The sequence below is a fragment of the Physeter macrocephalus genome, chromosome 3 (assembly GCF_002837175.3).
Source record: "Physeter macrocephalus isolate SW-GA chromosome 3, ASM283717v5, whole genome shotgun sequence".
Lineage (NCBI taxonomy): Eukaryota > Metazoa > Chordata > Mammalia > Artiodactyla > Physeteridae > Physeter > Physeter macrocephalus.
In genome coordinates, this window is record NC_041216.1 from 31,913,573 (window position 1) to 31,926,390 (window position 12,818).

Below are 12,818 nucleotides of genomic sequence, written 5' to 3' on the forward strand. Positions count from 1 at the left end.
GTGGCGCGGCGGCCTCGTTCCGGGGCGGGCGGGCGCCGAGCGCGGCGCGGCGCGGTGCGGCGCGGGCGGGCGGGCCGGCAGGCCGGCAGGGGATGCCGCTCGGGGCGCCGCGGTCCTCGTGCCAGTGAGGGCCTCGCGCCGCCGCAGCCATGACGGTGGAGTTCGAGGAGTGCATCAAGGACTCGCCGCGCTTCAGGTGCGCCCCCGGGGCGCGGCGCGGCCCTTTGTGATCCGCGGGGTCGCCGCCCCTCGGGGCACCCGGGGCTGCCGGGGGATGGGCGCGGGCAGGGACGCCGGTGCCGCCTTTGTGCCCGGCGCCGGGGCCGGAGGGAGAGCAGGAGGACACGCCTTGTACAAAGCCCGCAGCGCCCCGGCCCGAGAGCCCGGAACAAAAGATGCCCCTTGTGCTGGTCGCCGCGCGCGGAGGGTGCGCGCGTGGGGCGGGGCGGCCGCCAGCGCGGCCACCTCTCCGTGGGAGTGTCCGCCCCGCTTTGTGTCTGCACCTTCGTGCTGGCCACCTGCACAGGGCTGAGACCTAGAGGGCGCCGCAGCCCGGCTGTGGCCAGGGTCGTCTGGGTGCGTGGGGCGTCTGCCCATGAAATCTGTCTTGGTCCTCGTGGCCAGAGCGGTCAAGGGGGCAGGCAGCTGGAGCCTCGGTTAGGGCCTCGGGCGGCTGCTTGGCAGGGGTGACCTAGGCACCTGGCGGGGTGGGGGCTACCAGAGCAGACTGGGTTCCAGGGACTGGTGGAGGTTCTGCGCTGTGGCCGGCCCTGGGTTTGTGCTTTTAGACCTTCCTGGGAGTGCAGGCGGGCTTATCCGTGTGGACGCGTTCATGGTGCGCGCGCATCCGCTTTAACGGGGCACCTCCCGTGTGCTAGGTGCTCACGCTTGTGTGCACACGTGTGAGTTCTGCCCCTCTGCACCCTTGGACGTGAATGAGGTGCCAGACCTTGGACGTGAATGTGTGGGTGAGCTGCACCCTTGGACTGGCTGCTTGATGCGTGCGTCCAGACTAGTGCTGGGTGCACGCGCACGTGTGCATGTGTCACCTCTGGGTGTGAATACAGGTGCATAGTGAGTGTGTATCATAAAAGTATGAATTTAGGCACTGAGCATATGTTAGTTTGTTCCTGTGTGGATCTCAGCACGGGGTACGTGTCTATACACGGTATCCACAAGTACACTCGTCGGCGTGTGCGCTGCGCTGCTGCATGCATACATGTTTGATGGCATGTGTGCATATCTGCCATGGCTCTACACACTCGCACTTGGCCGTGCGTGTGTGTGCGCGAGCGTGCGCTGGGTCTTTGGGGTGTGTTAGCCAGAGGGCCTGTGTGTGGCTGCCTGGCGGGCCTCAGCATCAGTGCCCTTACTCCTGATTCCCTAGAGCCAGCCCCTTGCCCAACCGCCACACAAGGGGGTCAGCAACAAAGGCCAAGGAAGGCTGGATGAGGGGTAGGGGTCGGACCAGAGAGTGGCCCCAGGCCCTGGGCAGAGTGCTGAGAGCCACCCTCTGTGTTCTCCCAACTCTGTTCCTGACTGCTTGAGGGAGGGGGTGTAAGCAACTCAGGCACCCGTGATCCTGGGCCCCCAGCACGGCCCAGATGGTGGGTGGAGGTGTAGCCAGGGCCTCAGCTGGGGGCCTGGTCCTGGCTGAAGCGCCCCAGCGTCACCCTCGCCCCTGGCTGAGAAGCCCCTCCCCATCGCGGAGGGGCCCAGGTCCAGCTTGCCTGGTTGGATCAGGACCACTGGCACCGCATTCACCTCCAGGCCTTCCCTCCCACACCAGCCTGCTCGCCGGTGGCACCCACGGTGCGACAGTGGGTGCAGCAGCGCCTGGGCTTTGCCAGGTTTCCTTTGAGAGTGCCCAGCCAAGCCCGGGCTGGGGTCCAAGAAGATCCCCCAACCTTGGGCCACAGAAGCTGCACTGGGTGGGTTTTGGTTGGGCTGAGATGTAATGGCTTTTGAGGCTTTTCTGGGGTCCCCTCGTCAGCGCTGCTGAGGATATAACCTGGACTTTCTGGAGGCCAGCCTGGGGGCAGGGGGTTAGGGCGGGGCCAGGCAGGAGAGTGTGGTCAGCGATGCGAAGCCCCAGCCCTGGGAAGGGGGACCCTGCCTACGTGCTCTTGGCCTGGGGGAGCCCCACAGCCCAGGGAGGCACGTGGCTGGAGGGGTCCATACTCTCTCAGACCGGCAGGGTGCCGCTCACTCCTTGTTCTTGGTGCCCCCTCCCCTGGGTGGGGCTTCAGGCGCTGAGTCATGGCTCTGGTGGGGGAGCTGGCCTTACCCTCTTCCCCAGCATCCAAGCTGTTGAGGAAATCCTGGAGGGAGAGCAGGAGAGGAGGCCTTGGTCCATGGGGGTGGGGAGGAGAGACCTGAGGGGCGTGGGGCCCTCGGGACGGACTCTGCTGAGCGCCCACCTGGTCCCCTTGAGCACACTTGTCAGCATCTGGTGCACCCCACCCTCACCAGCTCTCTAGGGACCAACCCCCCATCCCGGCCCAAGGGTGACAGCTCTCCACGCAGCTGGCCAGGGCAGTTGGGGTGGCTGGGCCTCCAGCAGCCGCGTCCCCCTCTTCTGGGTGGGTGGTCCTTCCCTGCCCTGGGACCCTCGGAGGGGGAGGGGGAGGCTACAGCAGCGGTCAGGGTCCTGCAGTCTCAGGCGGGGGCACCTGCGGGCCGTGGGCCACCACCGGTCCAAGCAGACGTCCCCTCTGACCCCTTCCTTCTCTGGAACTCAGACACCCCTCAGCCCGTGGGGAAGGGATAGGGGCTGCTCAGAGAGGAGGAGGGTGGTGGGACGGTCCAAGGGCCCTGACGGGGCAGCCTGGCACACACCCCATACCTCCTAATTGAGGGCATCCCGAGCTGCACCCCACGTGAGGGACTAAGTCCCTCCCCCCAGGCCTGGGAAACCCTGGAACATGCCCCTTCTCTGCCAGCCGCGGGGGCAGCGAGGGGCGCTAGACCTGGACAGCCTCCTCCCTGCCTGGCCCTGGCCTGGCCCTGCCGCTGGCCGGAGCGCCTTCCCTGTTGGCCCTGCTCCCCACCAGCTGAGTGGGGCGGGGAGGGCAGGACCCCGGCCCCACCTCCCTATTTCCTGTTCCCGAGTGGGGGGGGGTCACGTGCCTGCTCCATCTGCGTCTCGCCTCGCCTTCCGGGTTCTCCGTCCACTGGCTTCTCTGGTGATGTCATACGTTAACCCTTCCCTCCCCAAGGCAGCCCCATGGTCAGGCCGCCCCCGGGGGAGTGGGCTCCTCCAGGGTCGGACCCGCTGCTCCTCCAGGCCGACAGGGCCCACGTGGTATTTTGAGGTTGGGGAGGAGGCAGGAGGTAGGGGCACGCCTCTGCAGGCGTCTTGCGGTCCCGCGGAGCAGACCAGCGGCACCTCCAGGCTGCGGGCTCTGCTGAGGCGGCTCTGCCCCGGGGCCTGCCAGCCCCAGGCCAGGGTGGGCTGCAGCAGAAGCTGAGGGATGGGGGGTCCAGGCTGGGTTTGGGGTCGACCCTGAGCCCTGGAGAGGTGCAGGGGCTGGGCCAGGGGGGGACCAGCGAGGCCCTGCATGTGCACCTCCACGGGCCCCAGCCCCTCCCTCTGTGCTAGGGACCTGTCTGACCACCCCCTTCCCCCCAACCCCGTCCACCCACCCCAGATGGGGGCGTCACAGCCAACTGGGCCTCTATCTGCCTGGGGCGACAGTGGGCCCTGGTGGCTCTGCGGCTCTGGAGTCACGGTCCCAGGCCCGCCCCCTCCCCACCTCCCTTTTCCATGCCCCTCACCGCCAGCCTCCACCTCCTGCTCTGTCTGAGGGGCACGTGGAGGCAGGTGGGCCTGCAGGAGCCAGTGGCCGTCCGCAGAGTAGCCCCTTCCCACTGCTGTGACCCCTTTGGGGAGGTGCCCGGGAGACGAGGCCGAGCTGAGTCGGTGGGGGAGGCTCGCTGCAGGCGGGTCTCCAGCCACCCTGTCCCTGTCGCAGGGCAACTATCGACGAGGTGGAAACGGACGTGGTTGAGATCGAGGCCAAACTGGACAAGGTGAGGGGGGCCTGGGGCACACGGAGGGCCCGGGGCTACTCTCCCTGCCCCCCGCGCGGCCCTGGCCCAGCTCACCCACGGCCACCAGTGTGAGCGCGAGTGTGCGTGTGCACAGCACGTGGGCCTGTCCATCACCGGCCTGTCACACCCATACTGGGGTGTACATGCCACACGCACACCTGTGTCCGCCGGGTATCCTCCCGCCAAGCCAAGCAGGGTGGGGGCCTTGGCGGGGGGCGGGGGCAGATGCCAGAGGGCTGTGCCTCTGAGTGCCTGGGTTAGGGGCCAAGGGCACAGGCAGGGGAGGGAGAAGGGCACAGGCTTCAAAGCCAGAGGGAGGAAGGAGGGGCGGCACCCCTGAGCCCCTCGCCGGCTGGTCCTGCTGACCCTTGTCCAGGACCACACGCCCCCGGGCCTGGCTTCCCTGCTCTCGGCCTCCCTCCCCCACTCCCACCTCCGACCCTGGAGCCAAGGCCTGGGGCACGCCAAGCTGTCCCCCAGGGCCAGGTGGGCTCAGGAGGGTGGGCGGGCGGGCGGGCAGTGGCCTTCCCTTCCCGCCCGGAGCTGCTCGGGGGCAGCTGTGTTCTGGACACTGACGGACCCTGAGCTGAATTCCGGCTGCCCTGTCCGGGTCCCTGCCCGTGTGGCCTGGCCTCTTGGTGGCGTGAGTGCTGCCCTATCCATCGTCCTGTCCGCAGCTGGTGAAGCTGTGCAGCGGCGTGATCGAGGCTGGCAAGGCCTACGTCACCACCAACAGGCTCTTCGTGAGTGGCGTCCGCGACCTGTCCCAGCAGTGCCAGGGCGACACCGTCATCTCGGTGAGGGGGCAGCTGACCTCTGATCTCTAGTCAGGGGCGGGCTAGGGCAGACAGCCCCTCAGGGTGCCCTGGCCTTGGGAGCAGGTGGGCGTCTGCACTGGGCTGCGGGGGCCACTCTGCGGCCTGTGGGCGGGAGGTGCCGGAAACTGGGGGCACGGCCATCCCATCTGAGCAAGGGTCTTCCCCCACCCACCTACCCTGCCCCCAGGAATGTCTGCAGAGGTTCGGAGACAGTCTGCAGGAGATGGTCACCTACCACATGGTGAGCCCTGGCCGGGTGGGGGCGATGGGGGGGCAGAGGGGAGGGGAGGGAGGGGAGGGGAGGGGAGGGGAGGGGAGGGGAGGGGAGGGGAGGGCCCACCCGGCTTCCTGATCCACCCCCATCCCAGGCAGCCCCCGCCCCCACCCCTGCGGGCTCCCTGCAGGCCCCGCCCAGCCTGGAAGGCTCTGGGCTGGCTCTGCGCTCAGCAAGCTGAGCTGGCAGGGGCGGGCGGTGGGGGAGGCCACGTTTCTGCTCCTGCGGTCTGGGCGGGTGGCGGGGGAGGGGGGGGGTGGGGGGCACATCGCTGAGACACTGCTGTGTCCCAGGTGAGGGCCGGACGGCCAGCGGGGAGGCACCTCGACCCTGCCCGGGGCTGAGGGCAGCAGGGGCTTGGGGTGGGCAAGGCCTTAGAGGGTCATCCAGGGCCACCCGGCAGGGGTCATGGGCCAGGCGACGGAAGCATCTCCCAGGCTGACCCCACAGCTACCGGATGACTCCCAACCCCGCTGCTACCCGGGCTGGGTCTGCGTGACCTCGAGCCCCTCGGGGCCCCCACTGTGGACACACAGAACAGACCGAGGCACACGTGGGTGGTCAGACCGTGGCCTGGAAACCAGAGCCCCAGACTAAACAAGGGGCCCATCCCCTGTAGGGGAAGTTCAGAAATAAACCAGCGCCGGATGGCTCGTCCTGCCCTGTGTGTCTGTCTGTCTGTTCCTGGTTAGGCCCCAGCGGCTCTCTCGGCGGCGTTGAGGGATCTGATTCTGGGTCCAGCCAGTGCTGCAGGGAGGCCCCACCCTGCCCCCAGGCCAGATTACTCCGGCTGCATCTCCTTCCGTCCTGCTGACTGCAGGGCTGGGCATCCCCCAGGTGGCCTCCCAAGGCCGGGGCGATGGGTGTCCCTCGGGACTCTGGGTGCGCCTGCCCTGTCCGGGCTGATGTGGGGTGGACCACAGGAGGGGGTCCATCTGGGACAGCGTTGGTGTCTAGTCTGGCTGAGAGCCAGGTGTGGGGGACGGGCAGGTGGTCACAGCTGTTGCCTCTGGCCGCCGACCCAGGCCTGGGGGCCCGTGACCCTGTGAGGCCGGCTCTGTGAGGGTGGGGCTGGACGTGCCTTTCCCTGGTTCTCACCTGAGGGGACAGGGGCCTGGCTTCTGGGGTCATGTGGGGACAGATGCCTGACACCCGCACCCTCCTTTGCCCCCAGATCCTGTTTGACCAGGCCCAGAGGTCTGTGCGGCAACAGCTCCACAACTTCGTCAAAGAGTGAGTGGCCCCGAGGGAGGCCTGGCCTCTCCCGGCCCCGGGAGGTGTCGGGGTGACACCCACGCTGGAAGCGGGGGCAGACGCAGCTACGCTTGATCTGGGAGGGTCCAGGGGCCTTGGCAGGGGTCTCAGCTCAGTGCTGTGTGTACAGCTGGGGACCCCCCCGAGTGGAGAGTCTGGAGTCCGGGGTGAGGCTGGGGGTCACCCCAGGCTGGACCAATCCTGGCAGTGAGATGATGAAGGGGAAGGGGGCCCCAGCTCAGGGGAGGGGCCTGAGGAGGAAGAGGCAGGGAGTTATGGCCGGGGTGGGGGGGGGGAGCGGGGCAGGAGGCTCGAGCTCAGAGGGGCTGGGAGCAGGAGAGCGTTTCATAGATGTGGGAGACCCCGTGTGCACCCCTCCTCGGACCCCCTGACCCGACGCCCACCGGCCTCCAGAGATGTGCGGAAGTTTAAGGAGACGAAGAAGCAGTTCGACAAAGTTCGGGAGGACATGGAGCTGTCCCTGGTGAGGAATGCCCAGGCCCCAAGGCACCGGCCCCACGAGGTGGAGGAGGCCACGGGTGCCCTGATCCTTGCCCGAAAGTGCTTCCGCCACCTAGCACTGGACTACGTGCTCCAGGTCAGCCACTGGGCGTTCCCGTGTCCCTGCAGACAGGGAGCTGGTGTCTGGAGGGGCCCCTTTGGCTTGAGAAAACTTGAGATGCTTGGGAACGGACATGGGGGGCGGATGCCCACGCAAAGGCCCGGAGGTGGGGATAGGCTAGGGACGAGCCAGGGCTGTGGGCTGCAGGGGGCGGAGGCCTCAAAGACCTTGCTGAGGCGGGGCTTGGAGGGACTTGGAGAAAGGGAGAGAATATGTGGCTTTGCCTATGGGAGGGACCCAGTGTCCTGAACTGCAACCGGAGAGGATGGATGGGCACCAGTTCAGTGAGCTGAAGATGAGCTGGAGGTCTCGGGGGACCACAGCACCCTGAGTGGACAGTGTGGCAAGGTCCAGGTCATGGCCTAACCTTGGTCCTGACACCCCTTCACCTGTTCACTCCTCTCCTGGCAGATCAACGTTCTCCAGGCCAAGAAGAAGTTTGAGATTTTGGATTCTGTGAGTGCTGGATGAGGGGGAGGGGTTGCCCTCAAGTATAGGCACGTGCCTCAGGCGTGCTGGGTGTGGGTGCAAAAGCTGGGGCCTCGGCCATTGACCCTGGGGGCGGGGCCTCACCTGCGTGCCCCCCCCAACCCCCAGATGCTGTCCTTCATGCACGCCCAGTACAGCTTCTTCCAGCAGGGCTACAGCCTGCTGCACCAGCTGGACCCATACATGAAAAAGCTGGCGGCTGAGGTGAGCCTGCGGGGAGGGGCCCCGGGGCCAGCCTGTCGGGGGAGGGGGTCCACGTCCCTCCCTGTGCCCCCTCCCCGCAGCTGGACCAGCTGGTGATCGACTCGGCAGTGGAAAAGCGGGAGATGGAGCGCAAGCACGCCGCCATCCAGCAGCGGGTGAGGCCCTGCAGCCCTGGCCGCCCCCCGAGGGGCCCCGGGTCCACTGCCCCTCACCCCACTCCATGCGAGGACCTGGGGGGCCCAGCGCACAGACACGCGCCCCGTCCCTCCGCAGGCCCACCCACTCTCAGGCTGACTCCGATCGTCTTTGAACTGCAGTCGAGGGGGGGGGTCCCCATCCCTCAGGGTCTCAGCACAGTGGAACGGTCACTTAGACGCCGCCAGCGCCAGCCCGCTCAGCCCACAGACGCTGGGGCTGCAGCCGGGACGGGGATCCTACTGCGGCCTCGGCTGGCCAGCCACAGCTGGCCTGGCGCGCCCGGGGCAGAGACGGGCTGCGGGGCTGGAGCTGACGGTCCCCAGCCGGCAGGGAGGGGCAGGGCTTCACTCACTGGCTCTCTCTCCCCCCCACCTCCCCCGCCTCTCCTGCTCCCGCGCAGACACTGCTGCAGGTGAGTGGGCGCCCACCCTGGGGGGAGGGGGCCCCCGGTGGGCAGGGCCTCTGCCCTTCCCGCCCCGCGGCGTTTCAGCACCAAGGACACCTCCACGGCCCCGGAGCAGCGGCCCGCTCCAGCGGAGGTGGCTGAGCTGGGACCGCGTCCCCTGCGGGAGCAGCTGCAGCTGTCCCTCCCCGCCCCCACTCAGCCAGGGGAGCAGGTGGCTGGGCCCCCTCTCCCACCGCCGGACACCCAGGACAACGCTCAGTGTCTCCCCAGCCCGCGTGAATGGAGCTCTGTCAGGCGGGTCGGAGCAGCCCAGCTGGCGACATGAATGGGGGCAGCTTCCTTCCTGACCCCAGAGCCTCTGCTGCTCTGCCAGGCTGGGGGGTGGGGGCTGGAGCTCTCCGGGCCCCCAGCTGTGACGGGAGGCATCTGCCCCCACGGGGTTTCGGGTCAGGAAGCGGCTGTGAAGACCCCCCCTCCACCTTGCCTCTGGGGCAGCCCGAGAGGGCGGCGGGGTCCCCGCAGCCGCGGGTGGGTGCTCACTGGGGGCCGGGCTCCGACCGCCCCCAGGACTTTTCCTACGATGAGCCCAAGGTGGAGTTTGACGTGGATGCTCCCAGTGGTGTGGTGATGGAGGGCTACCTCTTCAAGAGGGCCAGCAACGCCTTCAAGACGTGGAACCGGTAAGGGAGGGCCCTTCCTCAGGGGTTGCAGGGCAGACATGGGGGCCAGCCCGGCCTGACCCCTCCTGGCCCATTCCCTGCCCAGGCGCTGGTTCTCCATCCAGAACAGCCAGCTGGTCTACCAGAAGAAGCTCAAGGTGCGCTGGGCCCAGGGCAGCAGCGCCCGGGGCCTCCCCACCGGGCCTTGGGGTGGGCGATGGGTGGGGGGCGTCACAGGGCTGAGGACGCTGACGGGCACCAAAGCCTGAGTGGCCAGGGACAGAGGCCACTCAAGTCTCAGCCTGTCCGCGTCTCTTGAGTAGAGCAGTGGATGGGCGGTTGGTGCGGGGCAGGGCTGGGTGCTGAGTGCAAGGGCCACGGCGGTGCCCCCCGCAGGATGTGCTGACCGTGGTGGTGGACGACCTCCGGCTCTGCTCCGTGAAGCCCTGTGAGGACATCGAGCGGAGGTTCTGCTTTGAGGTCGTGTCGCCCACCAAGTGAGGAGGCCCAGCCCAGGGCGGGTGCGGAAGGAGCCCCTCCCCGCCCGGCCTGACGGCCCCCTCCCCACAGGAGCTGCATGCTGCAGGCCGACTCGGAGAAGCTACGGCAGGCGTGGGTTCAGGCTGTGCAAGCCAGCATCGCATCCGCCTACCGGGAGAGCCCCGACAGCTGCTACAGCGAGGTGGGCCCTCCAGCGCCCTGCACACGCATGCACGTCTCCCGCAGGCCGCACGCAAGCATGCGTGTGCATTGTGTGTACGCGCACGTGAGTGTGTGTGCACACATGCGGGCACAGGCTCGGGCCTCAGGGGCCTTGGCCTGTGCCGGCACCTGCGTCTGGGGAGGAGGAGGGGCCCCGCTGGGGAGACTGGGGCTGGATCTCCCATAGAGCTGAGCGACCCCTCACCCTGTCTCCAGAGGCTGGACCGCACGGCGTCCCCGTCCACAAGCAGTATCGACTCTGCCACGGATGCTCGGGAACGCAGCGTCAAGGGCGAGAGTGTGCTGCAGCGCATGCAGCACGTGGCTGGGAACAGCCAGTGCGGCGACTGCGGGCGGCCGGACCCGCGCTGGGCCAGCATCAACCTGGGCGTGCTGCTCTGCATCGAGTGCTCGGGCATCCACAGGTGGGACCACTGGGTGGCCAGGTGGGGCGCGGGGGCCAAGACTTGCCCTGACTCCCCCTCCCCCCGCCTCGCCGTCCAGGAGCCTGGGCGTCCACTGTTCCAAGGTGCGGTCCCTGACCCTGGACTCGTGGGAGCCGGAGCTGCTGAAGGTGTGGAGGGCTGTCACAGGCCGCTGGATGGCGGGGGGCGGGGGGCGGGAGCCAGGTCTGCAAGCTTGGGGGGCGTTCGGTGAGCTGGGCTGATGCCCGCACCACCCTCTCCTGCCAGCTGATGTGTGAGCTGGGAAACAGCACCATGAACCGGATCTACGAGGCCCAGTGCGAGGGGCCGGGCGGCAGGAAGCCCACAGCCAGCAGCCCCAGGTGAGGTGGGGGGCAGCCTGGGCGGGGCCAGGGGACCCCCGGCCCACGAGTGCAGCCTCACGTCCAGTCCTGGTCCAGGCAGGACAAGGAGGCTTGGATCAAGGACAAATACGTGGAAAAGAAGTTTGTGCGGAGGCCGCCCTCGGCACCGGCCCGGGAGGCCCCGCGGCGCTGGCGGGCGCAGAAGTGCCAGCGCCACCACAGCTCCCCCCGTGCCCGCACCACCCGCCGCAGCAAAATCCGGATGGAGCCCGTCCCGCCCTCTGTGGCTGCTCTGTGCTCAGGTGGGAGGGGCTGGCATGTGCGCCCCAGCTCACAGGCCTGGGCAGGGCGTGAGCCTCCAGACCCTGGATCCCAGGGAGGCCGGTGGGGGGGTAGGGGGGCAGGGCTCACGGGCACCCCGAGCTCTGGCCACCTCCCACCGCGGCCTGGTTCCCGCCCTGCAGGCCCCACAGAGCCCAGGTTCCGCAGGGACTCCCTGTTCTGCCCGGATGAGCTGGACTCCCTCTTCTCCTACTTCGACGCGGGGGCTGCTGCAGCCGGTCCACGCAGTAAGTCCCCTGCTGCCCACCCCCCACCCCCCCACCCCCGCTCAGCAGGGGCAGCAGGGCAGGGGCCAGGCACGCTTGCCTGGAGGATGGATGAGTGTGGGACAGCCGCGGCCACTCGCTCAGGGACCGGAGGGACCGGCTTTCCTTGCAGGAGGGACTGGTCTGGGGATGGGGAACGTTTGGAGGTCAAGCAGGGCTGAGGCTGGGACAATATCTTGAGGGGCAGGGGGTAATTTGGCCACTGGCTTGGAGGCTGGGGCCATGACCCTCAGGAGTGATGTGGGCGCGTGTGCCGTGCGCACACAGGAACGTGTGTGTAAGGATGTGACCGTACACACGGGTGAACACGTTTGAGAGCATGTGCATACGTGTGTATATGCATGGGCGTGTGCCCATGCACGTGCGCATGTGGCTGATGGGGGACGGACCGGACCCCGAGAGACAGCTGTGTGCATCTTCCCCAACCCCTCCTGGAGTTGGGGGTACAAATGCTACAAGTCAGAGCTCTCCCCCTGTTAACCGTCTGTCAGCACCCACTGGCCTGGGGCGTGCAGGCAGAAGGCGTAGGTTGTTGGGGCCAAGAACTGGCCGGGCTGCTGGGGTGACGGGGGTCCCCTCGGGCAGCAGAGGGCGCTGTCTCACCATCCCTCAGCCTGGGCTCATCTGTGAGGACTGCCCTCGGGTGAGCAGGGCCAAGTTCGCTCACTGCTGCCTGGGGCTGTCTGGGGCTTGGCAAAGACCCCACCTCTGGGCGGTGACCGCCCCGCCTGCACTGGCCACAGCTGGGGCTGGCCTGAGAGGCTGGACTTCCACCTGTGGCTGTGCTCCTGGGGGACCGGCGATCCTGGCTCCTTCAAGCTGTTACTTGATTCTCTCCCCTTTCCTCCCATCCTGGGCAGGGCTCCCCTCTGCCTCACCCCCCAGCATCCCCCGGAGGGTGGGTGGGGTGCCAGCCTTCCCGCAGGGCTGTGGGAGCAGGCAGGAGCGCTCAGGACCTCCTCTGCTTGTGGACCCTGCAGGTCTGAGCAGCGACAGTGGCTTAGGGGGCAGCTCCGACGGCAGCTCGGATGTCCTGGCCTTCGGCGTGGGCTCCGTGGTGGACCGCGTCACTGAGGAGGGTGGGTGCGCAGCTCCCCAGTCCCGGGCCACCTGTCCTCCACCGCGGGCCGGGTCACCGGCCCTGACCGCCCCCTCCTCGCAGAGGGTGCCGAGTCGGAGGAGTCCAGCGGCGAGGCGGATGGAGAGGCGGAGGCCTGGGGCCTGGCGGACGTGCGCGAGCTGCACCCCGGGCTACTGGCGCACCGCGCGGCGCGCACTCGAGACCTCCCCGCACTGGCCTCGGCTCTGGCACAAGGGGCTGAGGTCAACTGGGCTGACGCGGAGGACGAGGGCAAGACGCCGCTGGTGCAGGCCGTGCTGGGGGTAAGTGGGCGTGGGCTTGTACGCTTCCACGGCGCGCAGGCAGGGCCCTTGCCCTCCGCTGAGGACCGGGCTTGGTCCTGCTGGGGCGCCCAGGGCGGCATCGGGGTGGGGTTGGGGGGTAGGGGGGTAGGGGGACAGGGGCCCTGCAAGGGACCATTTCTGTGGCTGCGCTTGGTCTGAACCCAACCCCCACCCACCCCCCAGGGCTCCTTGATCATCTGTGAATTCCTCTTGCAAAATGGAGCAGACGTGAACCAAAGAGACAGCCGGGGCCGGGCGCCCCTGCACCATGCCACGCTCCTGGGCCGCACGGGGTAAGTCGTGGGCGGGCCGCCCCCCCTACCCCCTACCCCCTCCTCCCCCACCCCTCCCTACCCCC

The 12,818-nt window shown here is 68.4% G+C and overlaps 1 protein-coding gene across 1 annotated transcript in view; it reads left to right on the plus strand.

The window, feature by feature from the left end:
- The first annotated feature begins 59 nt into the window (after positions 1–59).
- Positions 60–12,818, plus strand: part of ACAP3 (ArfGAP with coiled-coil, ankyrin repeat and PH domains 3) — a 14,854-nt gene continuing 2,095 nt past the window's right edge. Inside the window, 25 exon segments of the mRNA XM_055083833.1 lie at positions 60–196; positions 3,975–4,032; positions 4,731–4,850; positions 5,059–5,112; positions 6,320–6,378; positions 6,814–6,997; positions 7,433–7,477; positions 7,619–7,714; positions 7,795–7,869; positions 8,313–8,431; positions 8,433–8,622; positions 8,624–8,648; positions 8,651–8,676; positions 8,679–8,998; positions 9,084–9,135; positions 9,374–9,474; positions 9,548–9,659; positions 9,896–10,104; positions 10,184–10,253; positions 10,372–10,466; positions 10,545–10,750; positions 10,913–11,017; positions 12,037–12,135; positions 12,219–12,439; positions 12,644–12,753. Coding sequence (XP_054939808.1) covers positions 150–196; positions 3,975–4,032; positions 4,731–4,850; positions 5,059–5,112; positions 6,320–6,378; positions 6,814–6,997; positions 7,433–7,477; positions 7,619–7,714; positions 7,795–7,869; positions 8,313–8,431; positions 8,433–8,622; positions 8,624–8,648; positions 8,651–8,676; positions 8,679–8,998; positions 9,084–9,135; positions 9,374–9,474; positions 9,548–9,659; positions 9,896–10,104; positions 10,184–10,253; positions 10,372–10,466; positions 10,545–10,750; positions 10,913–11,017; positions 12,037–12,135; positions 12,219–12,439; positions 12,644–12,753 — 2,798 coding nt within the window. The 5' untranslated portion in view covers positions 60–149.